The sequence below is a fragment of the Strongylocentrotus purpuratus genome, unplaced genomic scaffold, assembly GCF_000002235.5.
Source record: "Strongylocentrotus purpuratus isolate Spur 01 unplaced genomic scaffold, Spur_5.0 spur5_contig_844, whole genome shotgun sequence".
Lineage (NCBI taxonomy): Eukaryota > Metazoa > Echinodermata > Echinoidea > Camarodonta > Strongylocentrotidae > Strongylocentrotus > Strongylocentrotus purpuratus.
In genome coordinates this window covers 568753-583392 of record NW_022145551.1, presented here as the reverse complement: position 1 = coordinate 583392, position 14640 = coordinate 568753, and the positions used below count along the sequence as shown (strand labels likewise).

The following is a 14640-nucleotide window of genomic DNA, read 5'->3' as shown; positions in this document are numbered from 1 at the left end:
TGATGGTTGGACTGCATTATATACTGCTGCTCATGAGGGTCATCTTGATGTCACCAAATGTCTCATCACTCAAGGAGCTGAGGTGAATAAGGGAAGAAATGACGGTTGGACTGCATTACATAGTGCTGCTCAGGAGGGTCATCTTGATGTCACGAAATATCTCATCACTCAAGGAGCTGAATTAAATATAGGAGATAATGACGGCAGGACAGCATTACATAGTGCTGCTCAGGAGGGTCATCTTGATATCACCAAATGTCTCATCACTCAAGGAGCTGAGGTGAATAAGGGAAGAAATGACGGTTGGACTGCATTAAATAGTGCTGCTCAGGAGGGTCATCTTGATGTCACGAAATATCTCATCAACCGAGGAGCTGAGGTAAATAGGGAAAATAATGACGGCAGGACAGCATTACACGTTGCTGCTCGAAATGGTCGTTTAGATGTCACGAAAAATCTCACCACTCAAGGAGTTGAGGTGAATAAGGGAGATAATGACGGCATTACAGCATTACACAGTGCTGCTCAGAAGGGTCATCTTGATGTCACCAAATGTCTCGTCACTCAAAGAGCTGAGGTGAATAAGGGAAGAAATGACGGTCGGACTGCATTACATAGTGCTGCTCAGGAGGGTCATCTTGATGTCACGAAATATCTCATCACCCAAGGAGCTGAGTTAAATAAGGGAGATAATGACGGTAGGACAGCATTACATAGTACTGCTCAGGAGGGTCATCTTGATATCGCCAAATATCTCACTAGTCAAGAAGCTGAGGTGAATAGGGAAAATAATGACGGCAGGACAGCATTACACGTTGCTGCTCAGAAGGGTCGTTTAGATGTCACGAAACATCTCATCAGGCAAGGAGTTGATGTGAATACAGGAGATAATGACGGCATTACAGCATTACACAGTGCTGCTCAGAAGGGTCATCTTGATGTCACCAAATATCTCATCGGTCAAGGAGCTGAAGTAAATAAGGGAGATAATGACGGTTGGACTGCACTCTATACCGCTGCTCAGGACGGTCATCTTGATGTCACCAGGTATCTCATCACTCAAGGAGCTGAGGTGAATAAGGGGAGAAATGACGGTTGGACTGCATTACACAGTGCTGCTCATGAGGGTCATCTTGAAGTTACCAAATATCTCATCACTCAAGGAGCTGAGGTGAATAAGGGGAGAAATGACGGTTGGACTGCATTACACAGTGCTGCTCATGAGGGTCATCTTGAAGTTACCAAATATCTCATCAGTCAAGGAGCTGAGGTGAATAAGGGAAGAAATGACGGTTGGCCTGCATTAAATAGTGCTGCTCAGGAGGGTCATCTTGATGTCACCAAATGTCTCATCACTCAAGGAGCTGAGGTGAATAAGGGAAGAAATGACGGTTGGACTGCATTACATAGTGCTGCTCAGGAGGGTCATCTTGATGTCACGAAATATCTCATCACTCAAGGAGCTGAATTAAATATAGGAGATAATGACGGCAGGACAGCATTACATAGTGCTGCTCAGGAGGGTCATCTTGATATCACCAAATGTCTCATCACTCAAGGAGCTGAGGTGAATAAGGGAAGAAATGACGGTTGGACTGCATTAAATAGTGCTGCTCAGGAGGGTCATCTTGATGTCACGAAATATCTCATCAACCGAGGAGCTGAGGTAAATAGGGAAAATAATGACGGCAGGACAGCATTACACGTTGCTGCTCGGAATGGTCGTTTAGATGTCACGAAAAATCTCACCACTCAAGGAGTTGAGGTGAATAAGGGAGATAATGACGGCATTACAGCATTACACAGTGCTGCTCAGAAGGGTCATCTTGATGTCACCAAATGTCTCGTCACTCAAAGAGCTGAGGTGAATAAGGGAAGAAATGACGGTCGGACTGCATTACATAGTGCTGCTCAGGAGGGTCATCTTGATGTCACGAAATATCTCATCACCCAAGGAGCTGAGTTAAATAAGGGAGATAATGACGGTAGGACAGCATTACATAGTACTGCTCAGGAGGGTCATCTTGATATCGCCAAATATCTCACTAGTCAAGAAGCTGAGGTGAATAGGGAAAATAATGACGGCAGGACAGCATTACACGTTGCTGCTCAGAAGGGTCGTTTAGATGTCACGAAACATCTCATCAGGCAAGGAGTTGATGTGAATACAGGAGATAATGACGGCATTACAGCATTACACAGTGCTGCTCAGAAGGGTCATCTTGATGTCACCAAATATCTCATCGGTCAAGGAGCTGAAGTAAATAAGGGAGATAATGACGGTTGGACTGCACTCTATACCGCTGCTCAGGACGGTCATCTTGATGTCACCAGGTATCTCATCACTCAAGGAGCTGAGGTGAATAAGGGGAGAAATGACGGTTGGACTGCATTACACAGTGCTGCTCATGAGGGTCATCTTGAAGTTACCAAATATCTCATCAGTCAAGGAGCTGAGGTGAATATGGGAAGAAATGACGGTTGGACTGCATTACACAGTGCTGCTCATGAGGGTCATCTTGAAGTTACCAAATATCTCATCAGCCAAGGGGCTCAGGTGAATAAGGGAGATAATGACGGTTGGACAGCATTACACGTTGCTGCTCAGAAGGGTCATTTTGAAGTCACCAAATATCTCATTTGTCAAGGAGCTGAGGTGAATAATGGAGATAACGACGGTTGGACTGCATTATATACTGCTGCTCAGGAGGGTCATCTTGATGTCACCAACTATCTCATCAGTCAAGGAGCTGAGGTGAATAATGGAGATAACGACGGCTGGACAGCATTACACGTTGCTGCTCAGAATGATCATTTAGATGTCACGAAACATCTCATCAGTCAAGGAGCTGAGGTGAATAAGGGAGACAATGACGGCAGGAGAGCATTGTATGCTGCTGTTCAGGAGAGTCATCTTGATATCACCAATTATCTCATCAGCCAAGGAGCCGAGATGAATGAGGGAGATAATGAGGGTATGAATGCATTACACATCGCTTCTCAGAAGAATTATCTTGATGTCACCAAATATCTCATCAGTCAAGGAGCTGAGGTGAATAAGGGAGATACTAAGGGCAGGACTGCATTACACAGTGCTTCTGAGGAGGGTCATCTTGATGTCACCAAATATCTCATCAGTCAAGGAGCTAAGGTAAATGAGGGAGATAATGAGGGTAGGACTGCATTACAACTTGCTGCTTCCAAAGATCACCTTGATGTCACCAAATACCTGATCAGTCAAGGAGCTGAGGTGAATAAGGGAGATAATGAGGGTAGGAATTCACTACACAGTGCTGCTCAGAAGGGTTTTTTTGATGTCACAAAATATCTCATCAGTCAAGGAGCTGAGGTGAATAGGGGAGATAATAAGGGTGGGACAGCATTACACAGTGCTACTCAGAAGGGTCTTCTCGATGTCACCAAATATCTCATCAGTCAAGGAGCTGAGATGAATAGGGGAGATATTGAGGGCAAGACTGTATTACACAGTGCAGCTCAGGAAGGTCATCTTGGTGTCACAAAGTATTTGCTAGCGTTAGGAATAAGTGTAAACATTGTTGACAGAAACGGCTCCACCCCCTTGCATAATGCTGCTATGAACGGTGACTTCGATATTGTTAAGGTCCTGCTTGAGGAAGGAGCCCTAGTTGATGTAAAAGATGTCAATGGACAGAACCCGCTGCATCTATCTTCCAAGAAAGGAAACCCCGACTCCTCCGACAGCTTGGCAAAACACGCAAAGGTGGGTAATAAATCATTCCTCGATCCACATAGGGGGAGCCAATATAAATGATAAAAAAGCGTCAAAATTCGATTTAAGAAAATAGGTAATAATAAAGACAAACCTAGCTTAGTGGAGTTTATTTCGAATGCCATGTTTCCGGGCTTAGATATAATCACATTCAGATTCCTCAAAATGTAGGCCAATGTTTTTTTTTATCCCGATAATTTGGGGGCATTTCAATGCTAGTTGAAAGTCTACGTAGTTATGGAATGGTACCAGATCGATATGATGAGGAATACACCTATAATTCATAAATTAATTTTGAATTGATAAATTATTATTTGTTGTTATACAGATCACTGGGATTCTCGATGATCGTGATGACGATGGATTGACTGCCATTCACCTCGCCACTCAAAATGGCCACACACCGGTTGTCGAATCGCTGGTTTCTCATGGAGCTTCCTTGAACATCCGGTCGCACAAAGGAAAGACCTGTCTCCATGAAGCCATCACACTTTCTGATCACGAGGACAGAAAAGAGCAAACACAAGGGAAATCTAAGCAGGTAAAAACGATTAGAAACTCAAAAAGCTGGGACATTTCAGAGGCTGGTCTGCAAGAAGAAAATCTTGATCATGTTAATGCCTTCACTTTTCTTAAGCTGAGGTTTGATATTTTCACATGTGATTTAGAGCTTTTTCCCGCATAGTGACCGAACAGTCATGTCAGAACAGTCAGAACTCAATATTTATAGATAACTTTTGTTGGTTTGGTGGAATGGTACCAGTTAAATAGCACAATTTGCCAGTCAAGGCTAAATGCTCAAAGCATAATATTCCATAATTACTAGGCCTACGTTCGAATCCCCGTTATCATGCTTATAGGGGATTAGTTCTTGGTTTAATTGGATAAAACCATTAATCCTTGAGAAAGATGTTAATTTCGGACGAAAATAAGAAAGAAATCGTTACATCCCTTTTTTCCGATGTTCCTATATACGACAGAGCATAGTTACCCATTGTATCGCTAACGCCCTGTATGGTGGCATACGGTGTCATGAAAGCTTTAGTGCACACATATCTTGTTAAAGTTTGATGACAAAAGCATTTAACTTCTTCCATCCTTGTTTTTGGTAACGAACGAGAGCACGAGAATCTGGCCGGCAAATCTATCAAATAAATAAAGATGAACGGTAGTGCTATTGAAGGTAGGAGGCAGATTGTTACGTTGGTGCTTTTTTAAAAGTGTTTCGACGGGAAATTCACGGGTAATTTAAGAGATTGGCTGCGATGGTTACCTCACTTGATCGGTCAACCTAACATCGATGGAAAATAACGCTGTCTTTAACGTCAAACTTTAAAATGACCTGTGTTTAAAGATATAAAAACATACAAACTATCACTGCACATTTTCAAACAGTTTGTATAATCTCTTTTGATACACCTTGGTATTTTGACTCAGATCTCAGAGGACTTCTATCAGCAAGAGCTTTCCCCAGAGAAGGCTTTGGTCTTATACCTGCTGGAGCACGGTGCAAAGCTAGATATAAGGGATGGTGAAGGCAAACTACCAGTCCACTATGCTACCAATGAAGTTTTCCGACAGATGATATTTTCAAAGTAGGGACATCTTCATTAATCTCCGAGTTCGGAAAAAATTATATGTGCATGACCAGATAAGGGTATTTATACCGAACCGCTATTAAACCGACACAAATGCTGGAAATATGTTCACGAAAGTCAATATACATTTATACACCAATGGTTCGTTCTATGACAGGCTCACACGAAAGTAAATCTTCAACAGTTACAACAAATTCTTGAGTAACGAAAAAACAATTAAAATACATGTACATCAAATTCACAAGAGGTATGATTAACTTAGTTGTGTACTGTATACAGATTGTGTACTTGTATGTTGTTGTGTGTTTTTATTTCGAAAGAGGTACTACTGAGGCCGAGGAGAACGATTATGACAAACTTCCGGAAATGGCGCAAAGTGATGGAACAGACGATGTAGAGCAAGTAAACCACGCCTTAGGTGAGATACGTTTAATGCACCTGAGTCGGGTGCATATTTTCTGCAAGAACACATAGGGATATTCACCTCCAAATTAAGAATATTGTGATTCATTTTATTTGTATATATCTGAGGTCACAAGCAAGAATCTCCGGCCCGGCGTCAGATCAGCGGTAAAAAACATAAATATATATACTACACAAATGTTTTCATAAGTAACCATCTGTCGTCGTTATATAAACATCAAATCGTTAATATACTTTGTCGTTCATGTATTCTCTTGGCGTTGTTATTTTCATGAATACAAAACAAAATGAAGTGAGTCTGGAAAATGAGACTCCATGTTCATTTGTACATGCACTGTATTTTTAGCAGGAGGTTCTCGCCTGTGACTTCAGAGCTTGAAAAATATATATTGACTGTACAGAATGCTGTTAATATATATATTTGCATCGCTGTTATCAGATGGTAGTTATGCAAGTGGAAAGTTTGGGGCTCTTGGAGGAAAGCTGTCCACCAAATCGCATGGGTTTACACTCCACATTCCACCTGGTGCCCTTGAGGAAGATGAGAAAATCAGCCTTCGGGTCCTGACCGAGATTCCAAATGGCCTCACACTTAAAGAGGACGAGCTTCTAGTCAGCCATGGCTTCAAGTGTTACCCGTCTGGGCTACGCTTTAAGAAACCGGCAAAGCTGATAATACCTCACTGTGCATTAGTTACTGCTCCTAACAAAGTACAGACCATACTGTATTCCTGGAATCAGTCAGGTAACTAAATCACGTTTATAGGCTTTCCGCAAGCATAAACATGAAAATCACATAATAGTTTGTTAACTGGCATATAATCTAATGTATTTACCCCGACATTGGCATAGACTTCAACTCGATTTCTAGTCAAGCAAAATTGTTATGTAATGAGTTAAGGATAATCTTGTATTCTAAGATTTTCTTTCACTTTTTTTTTGTAATAGGGGGCACTCGACTCTGCAAATAGAGATTATCTGCGGCCATCATTGGCACTCGAGACTTTACATCATTTAACCTGTTTAATATTGGGATACATATCTCCCCAAACTCCGCAATTGACGGACTATGTTGACAGCTGAATAAAGTTTGCCACAGCTTTCAGAAGCAAATATGACATAAGATCTGACATATTATGACCAATGACATAAGATCAATGCCTTTTCTTAATGTTTTCGGATGGCGATATCAGCTATAGGTCAATGCTTTGAAAACATTCATAAACATGCCTATGATAGTAGTCAAGTACTCAAGATTCGTCATTATGGTTCTCAGAAAGGCTCATAATTGTTGACACCCATTCGTGACCTCATATTTATAATATTTGGCAAATTCGACCAATTGGTAAAAAAAATACAAGCAGAATTTACTACACCCTAACGTTAAGTATTTAGTTTTGTTAGGTGATACGTAACGAAGTCAACGTATCACCTTTTGATTTCGTCAAGATTTTTCTTTATTATTATTAGGTGATACGTAACGAAGTCAACGTATCACCTTTTGATTTCGTCAAGATTTTTCTTTATTATTATTATTATTATTATTATTTATTTTTATTATTCTTCCTCGAATTTGTTCGCAGGATATCTCAAGACTGAATAAAGCCATTATCATGAAACTTTCAATGATGATAGATCTTAGTCTAACTTAGAACTGTGTGACTTTTCAGACAGTCAAGGTCATCGTGACGTCATCCAGGCGCCATTTTGTGAAAATCAACTTATGATCATATCTTCATAAAGGAAAGCCATTTTTCATTCATATTTATCATGATTAAACTCAATATCCGTCCGGTCAATTTCAAGTCAATAAATGCGCGCAAAAATGCGCGTACGCTTATGTCCGCGCGTTTACGCGCGCGAAAAAAATTAAAATGCTCCAAATCATCCCAATTTTTTTTTACATCCGTTTCAGGCCATATGGAGCATTTGATAAAAAAATTACGCACACGCGCATGCGCGCGCGTTTTCGCGCGTACTGGCATTTTGCAATATAGAATCGCCGAATTTTTTCTGTCATTATATTTGGTACATTTTTCCAAGCATTTTGATAACTTGTTCACCTTTTATTAACGCAATGAGCGTCCGTCAAAGTTGACAGCACGCGTGGATTTGCGTTATCTTTATCTACAATACATGGGCAAAAACATGCCTATATAAAAGTCATTGTAACTCTTTAGAATAGATAGAAACTCCTAATATTTTTTCATATTTGGATAGATTATGAGTCGGAGATATGATTTCATGTCTCATTTGATCCTCAATTAACTCATGACGTCATCATAATGGCCTCCAAACTCAAATTTTTAATTTGCATATTATGACGTCAGCATATTTTTGGAAAATTGATTGTATCTCTGTAAATATGGATTAATTTTCTTTTTTTAATTTTGATAAGTTCTAGCTGAGACAATTTTCTACAAATGTAATATTCACAATTTTTATTTTTGACAAAAGTATCATGGTGTATTTTTGCAATTAAAGGAGGCATGTCAATTGTTCGCATTTTGCGTGTATTCTCTATGGGACATGACTTTTTCTCAAAACTGGATTCTACACTCCTGTCTTTCGCGATCAAAATCTCCGTTGTTTTAGCTTTGTTTTCTTTGAACTTTGAATATGTTGTAGCTGAGACAATGAGCTATCAAAACTGTGCCTTTCAATTTTCGATTAGATGCCGGGATCATGCTCATATTTCACTTGCAAAGTAGGATTTCTGAATTCCATTTCCCGTTTACGTGTAATCGCTATGGGAGATGTTTTGGTATATCGGTAACGCACTTGACTTCCAACCTCGAGATCCCTGGTTGGAGTCCGGGTGTCTCCAACACTTTTTTTTTTCTTCACTTTTTTTCCTTTTGGCCTTCACTGTACCATCTCCTTTGATTATTTAAACACGTATATTCGCAGATAATGTCATAAATAACCCTTTTTACTTTATTATTACCCTATTTTCACTTCATCCATTACTTTTTGCGTGTAATCCCTATGGGAGATGACTTTTTCTAAAATCTGGAGTCTACATTCCTGTCTTTTGCGAGCAATATCGCCGTTATTTCGGCTTGGATTTTGTTGATTTTTGAGTATGTTGTAGCTGAGACTTTATGCTATCTAAATCAACCCTCATTTTTGTAACAAGATATCAGGATCGCGCTCATGATCATGATCATGATCATCATGATCATCATTATCATAATGATGATAATCATTTATCAATTACATTTTCATTTCTTTGAATAAGATAAAAATCGTCAAAAGGTGTTCTTCATGATGTAAATTAGAGTGAAATGTGTAACTGGTTACTGCACAGGGTCAAAGGTCATATATTGTTTCAATCTATCTTCCCTAGATCCATAATGATCAAGGAGACACAATTTAATCTTGACATATGAATAGATCATAATGGGAGAAGCATATGAATGGGAGAAGCAAAATAATATATCGTGTAATGCATTATTCGTTATGTAGACCATTATCATACGTATCACCTAATTCGTCTAAGTGACGAATTAAAGTCTAGTTAGGTGATACGTAACGAAGTCTACGTATCACCTTTTGATTTCGTCAAGATTTTTATTATTTATTTATTTATTATTATTTATTATTATTCTTCCTCGATTTTGTTCGCAGGATATCTCAAGACTGAATAAAGCCATTGCCATGAAACTTTCAATGATGATAGATCTTAGTCTAACTTAGAACTGCGTGACTTTTCAAAGACTCAAAATTATCGTGACGTCATCTAGACGCCATTTTGTCAAAATCAACTTATGATCATATCTTCATAACGGAAAGCCATTTCTCATTCATATTTGTCATGATCAAAGTCAATATCCGCCCGGTCAATTTGAGGACAATATATGCGCGTAAAAATGCGCGTACGCGTAGGTGCGCGCGTTTACGCGCGCTTAAAAATTTAAAATGCTCTAAATCATCCCAAATTTTTTTTGCATACGTTTAAGGCCATATAGAGCATTTGACAAAAAATCTCGCTCACGCGCATGCGCGCGCGTTTTTTGCGCGTACTAGCATTTTGCAACATAGAATCCCAATATTTTCTCCGTCATCGTATTTTGTACATTTTTCCAAGCATTTTGATAATTTGTTCACCTTTTAATAACGCAATGAGCGTCCGTCAAAGTTGACAGCACGCGCGGATTTGCGTGATCTTTATCCACAATACATGGGCAAAAAAATGCCTATACAAAATTCATTGTAACTCTTCAGAATAGATAGAAACTCCCAATATTCTTTCATATGTGGATAGATTATGAAATGGAAATATGATTTCATGTCTCATTTGACTCTCAATTAACTCATAATGTCATCATAATGGCCTCCGAACTCGAAATTTAAATTTGCATATTATGACGGATGCATATTTTTGGAAAATTGATTGTATCTCTGTAAATATTGCTTTTTTTTCTTTCAAATTTTGATATGTTCTAGCTGAGACAATTTTCTACAAATCCAGTGTACATAATTGTCCAGTTTGACAAAGGTATCATGGCGTATTTTTGCAATTAAAGGAGGCATGTCAATTTTTCAAATTTTGCGTGTATTGTCTATGGGACATGACTATTTCTCAAAACTGCATTCTACATTTCCGTCTTTCGCGAGCAACATCTCCGTTTTTTTAACTTTGTTTTCCGTGAGCTTCGGATATGTTGTAGCTGAGACAATGAGCTATCTCCAATGTGACTTCATTTTTCGATCATATGCCGGGATCATGCTCATATTTTACTTGCAAAGTGGGATTTTAGAATTCCATTTTCGTTTACGTGTAATCGCTATGAGAAATGTTTTGGTATATGGGTAACGCACTTGACTTCCGACCTTGAGATCCCGGGTTCGAGTCCGGGTGTCTCCAACAATTTTTTCTCCACCTTTTTTTTTCCTTTTGACCTTTCACTGTACCATCTCCTTTGATTATTTAAACACGTAGAATCGCAAATAATGTAATAAACAACCCTATTTACTTTAGTGTTTCCCTTTTTTCACTTAATCCATTACTTTTTGCGTGTAATCCCTGTGGGAGATAATTTTTTCTCAAATCTGGATTCTACATTCCTGTCTTTTGCGAGCAATATCGCTGTTATTTCTGCTTGGATTTTGTGCTATGTGCTATCTAAATCACCCCTCATTTTTTCAATAAGATGTCAGGATCCCGCTCATGATCATGATCTTCATCATGATTATCATGATCATCAATATCATAATGATGATAATCATTTATCAATTACATTTTCATTTCTTTGAATAAGATAAAATCGTCAAAATGTGTTCTTCGTGATATAAATTAGAATCAAAGGTGTAACTGGTTACTGCGCAGGGTCAATGGTCATATTTTTTCAATCTATCTTCCCTACATCTATAATGATCAAGGGGACACAATTTAAACTTGACATATGGATAGATCTTAATGGATGAAGCATTTCATAAAATAATATGATATCGTATAATGCATTCTTTATTATGTAAACCATTAGCATACGTATCACCTAATTCGTCAAAGTGACGAATTAAAGTCTAGTATTTATTTTGTGTCTGTATAGAAGAAATTATTATTATTCTTCCTCAATTTTGTTCGCAGGATATCTCAAGAATGGCTTTAGCCATTATCATGAAACTTGCCATGATGATAGATCTTAGCCTAACTTAGAACTGCGTGACTTTTCATAAACTCAACATCATCGTGACGTCATCTAGGCGCCATTTTATTAAAATCAACTTATGATCATATCTTCATAACGGAAAGTAATTTTTAATTCATATTTATCATGAATAAGATCAATATCCTACCGGTCAATTTCAGGTCAATTAACGTGCGCAAATGCGCGCGTGCGCGTTCGTCCGCGCGTTTACGCGCGCGCAAAAATTTAAAATGCTCTCAATCATCCCCAATTTTGTTTGCATACGTTTCAGGCCATATGGAGCATTTGACAAAAAATAATGCTCACGCGCATGCGCGCGCGTTTTTTGCGCGTACTAGCGTTTTGCAACATAGAATCGCCGAAATTTCTCTATCATCATATTTAGCACATTTTTCCTAGCATTTTGATAACTTGTTAACCCTTTAATAACGCAATGAGCGTCCGTCAAAGTTGACAGCGCGCGCGGACCTGCGTTATCTTTATCCACAATACATGAGCAAATCATGCCTATACAAAGTTCTTTGTAACTCTTCAGAATAGATAAGAACTCCAAATATTTTTTCATATTTAGATAGATTATGAGTCGGAAATATGATTTTATGTCTCATTTGACCCTCAATTAACTAATGACGTCATCATAATGGCCTCCGAACTCAAAAATTTAATTTGCATGTTATGACGTCAGCATATTTTTGAAAATTTGATTGTATCTCTGTAAATATTGATTTTTTTTTCTTGCAAATTTTGATATGTTCTAGCTGAGATAATTTTCTACAAATGGAGTGTCCACAATTTTCCAGTTTGACAAAGGTATCATGTCGTAATTTTGCGATTAAAGGAGGCATGTCAATTTTTCACATTTTGCGTGTATTGTCTATGGCACATGACTATTTCTCAAAACTGGATTCTACATTTCCCTCTTTCGCGAACAATATCTCCGTTGTTTTAGCTTTGTTTTTGCTGAGCTTCGGGTATGTTGTAGCTGAGACAAAAGGCTATCTCTATTGTGCACTTTATTTTTCGATCATATGCCGGGATCATGCTCATATTTTACTTGCAAAGTAGGACTTCAGAATTCCATTTCCCGTTTACGTGTTATCGCTATGGGAGATTTTTTGGTATATCAGTAACGCACTTGACTTCCAACCGCGAGATCCCTGGTTCGAGTCCGGGTGTCTCCAACAATTTTTTTTCTTCACTTTTTTTTTCCTTTTGACCTTTCACTGTACCATCTCCTTTGATTATTTAAACACGTAGAATCGCAAATAATGTCATAAACAACCCTTTTTACTTTATTATTACCCAATTTTCACTTAATCCATTACTTTTGGCGTGTAATCCCTAAGGGAGATGACTTTTTCTCAAATCTGGGGTCTACATTCCTGTCTTTTGCGAGCAATATCGCCGTTAGTTCTGCTTGGATTTTGTGGATTTTTGAGTATGTTGTACCTGAGACTATATGCTATCTAAATCAACCCTCATTTTTTCAATAAGATGTCATGATCATGATCATGATCATCATGATCATCATTATCATAATGATGATAATCATTTATCAAGAACATTTTCATTTCTTTGAATAAGATAAAATCGTCAAAAGGTGTTCTTCATGATGTAAATTAGAGTCAAATGTGTTACTGGTTACTGCACAGGGTCAAAGGTCATGTATTGTTTCAATCTATCTTCCCTAGATCCATGATAATCAAGGAGACACAATTTAATCTTGACATATGAATAGATCATAATGGGAGAAGCAAATAAATGGGAGAAGCATTTTACAAAATAATATATCGTGTAATGCATTATTCGTTATGTAGACCATTATCATACGTATCACCTAATTCGTCTAAGTGACGAATTAAAGTCTAGTTATTATTATTATTATTTATTTTTATTATTCTTCCTCGAATTTGTTCGCAGGATATCTCAAGACTGAATAAAGCCATTATCATGAAACTTTCAATGATGATAGATCTTAGTCTAACTTAGAACTGTGTGACTTTTCAGACAGTCAAGGTCATCGTGACGTCATCCAGGCGCCATTTTGTGAAAATCAACTTATGATCATATCTTCATAAAGGAAAGCCATTTTTCATTCATATTTATCATGATTAAACTCAATATCCGTCCGGTCAATTTCAAGTCAATAAATGCGCGCAAAAATGCGCGTACGCTTATGTCCGCGCGTTTACGCGCGCGAAAAAAATTAAAATGCTCCAAATCATCCCAATTTTTTTTTACATCCGTTTCAGGCCATATGGAGCATTTGATAAAAAAATTACGCACACGCGCATGCGCGCGCATTTTCGCGCGTACTGGCATTTTGCAATATAGAATCGCCGAATTTTTTCTGTCATTATATTTGATACATTTTTCCAAGCATTTTGATAACTTGTTCACCTTTTAATAACGCAATGAGCGTCCGTCAAAGTTGACAGCACGCGCAGATCTGCGTTATCTTTATCCACCATACATTGGCAAAAACATGCCTATACAAAATTCATTGTAACTGTTCAGAATGGTTGGGTCAAATATGTTTTCATATTTAGATAGATTATGAGTTGGAGATATGATTTCATGTCTCATTTGACCCTCAATTAACTCATGATGTCATCATAATGGCCTCCAAACTCAAAATTTCAATTTGCATATTATGACGTCAGCATATTTTTGGAAAATTAATTGTATCTCTGTAAATATGGATCAATTTTCTTTTAAATTTTGATATGTTCTAGCTGAGACAATTTGCTACAAGTATAGTTGCCACAATTTTTCATTTTGACTAAGGCATCAAGGCGTACTTTTGTGATTAAAGGAGGCATGTCAATTTTTCACATTTTGCGTGTATTCTCTATGGGACATGACTTTTTCTCAAAACTGGATTCTACACTCCTGTCTTTTGCGAGCGAAATCTCCCATATTTTAGTTTTGTTTTCGCTGAGCTTCGAATATGTTGTAGCTGAGACAATAAGCTATCACACGTGTGCCTTTTATATTTCGATCAGATGCCGGGATTATGCTCATATTTCACTTGCAAAGTAGGATTTCTGAATTCCATTTCCCGTTTACGTGTAATTAATCGCTATGGGAGATGTTTTGTTATATCGGTAACGCACTTGACTTCCAACCTCGAGATCCCTGGTTCGATTCCGGGTGTCTCCAACACTTTTTTTTTTCACTTTTTTTTTCCTTTTGACCTTCACTGTACCATCGT

The 14640-nt window shown here is 38.1% G+C and overlaps 1 protein-coding gene across 1 annotated transcript; it reads left to right on the top strand.

Moving 5' to 3' along the window:
* Positions 1–2276: 2276 nt before the first annotated feature.
* LOC753568 (ankyrin repeat domain-containing protein 50-like) lies at positions 2277–6525 on the top strand. Its single transcript, XM_030990277.1, has 8 exons — positions 2277–2359; positions 2743–2983; positions 3038–3099; positions 3337–3742; positions 4080–4292; positions 5189–5346; positions 5670–5767; positions 6212–6525. The coding sequence occupies exons 1-8, from the start codon at positions 2277–2279 to the stop codon at positions 6523–6525; spliced, it is 1575 nt and encodes a 524-aa protein (XP_030846137.1).
* Positions 6526–14640: the final 8115 nt, after the last annotated feature.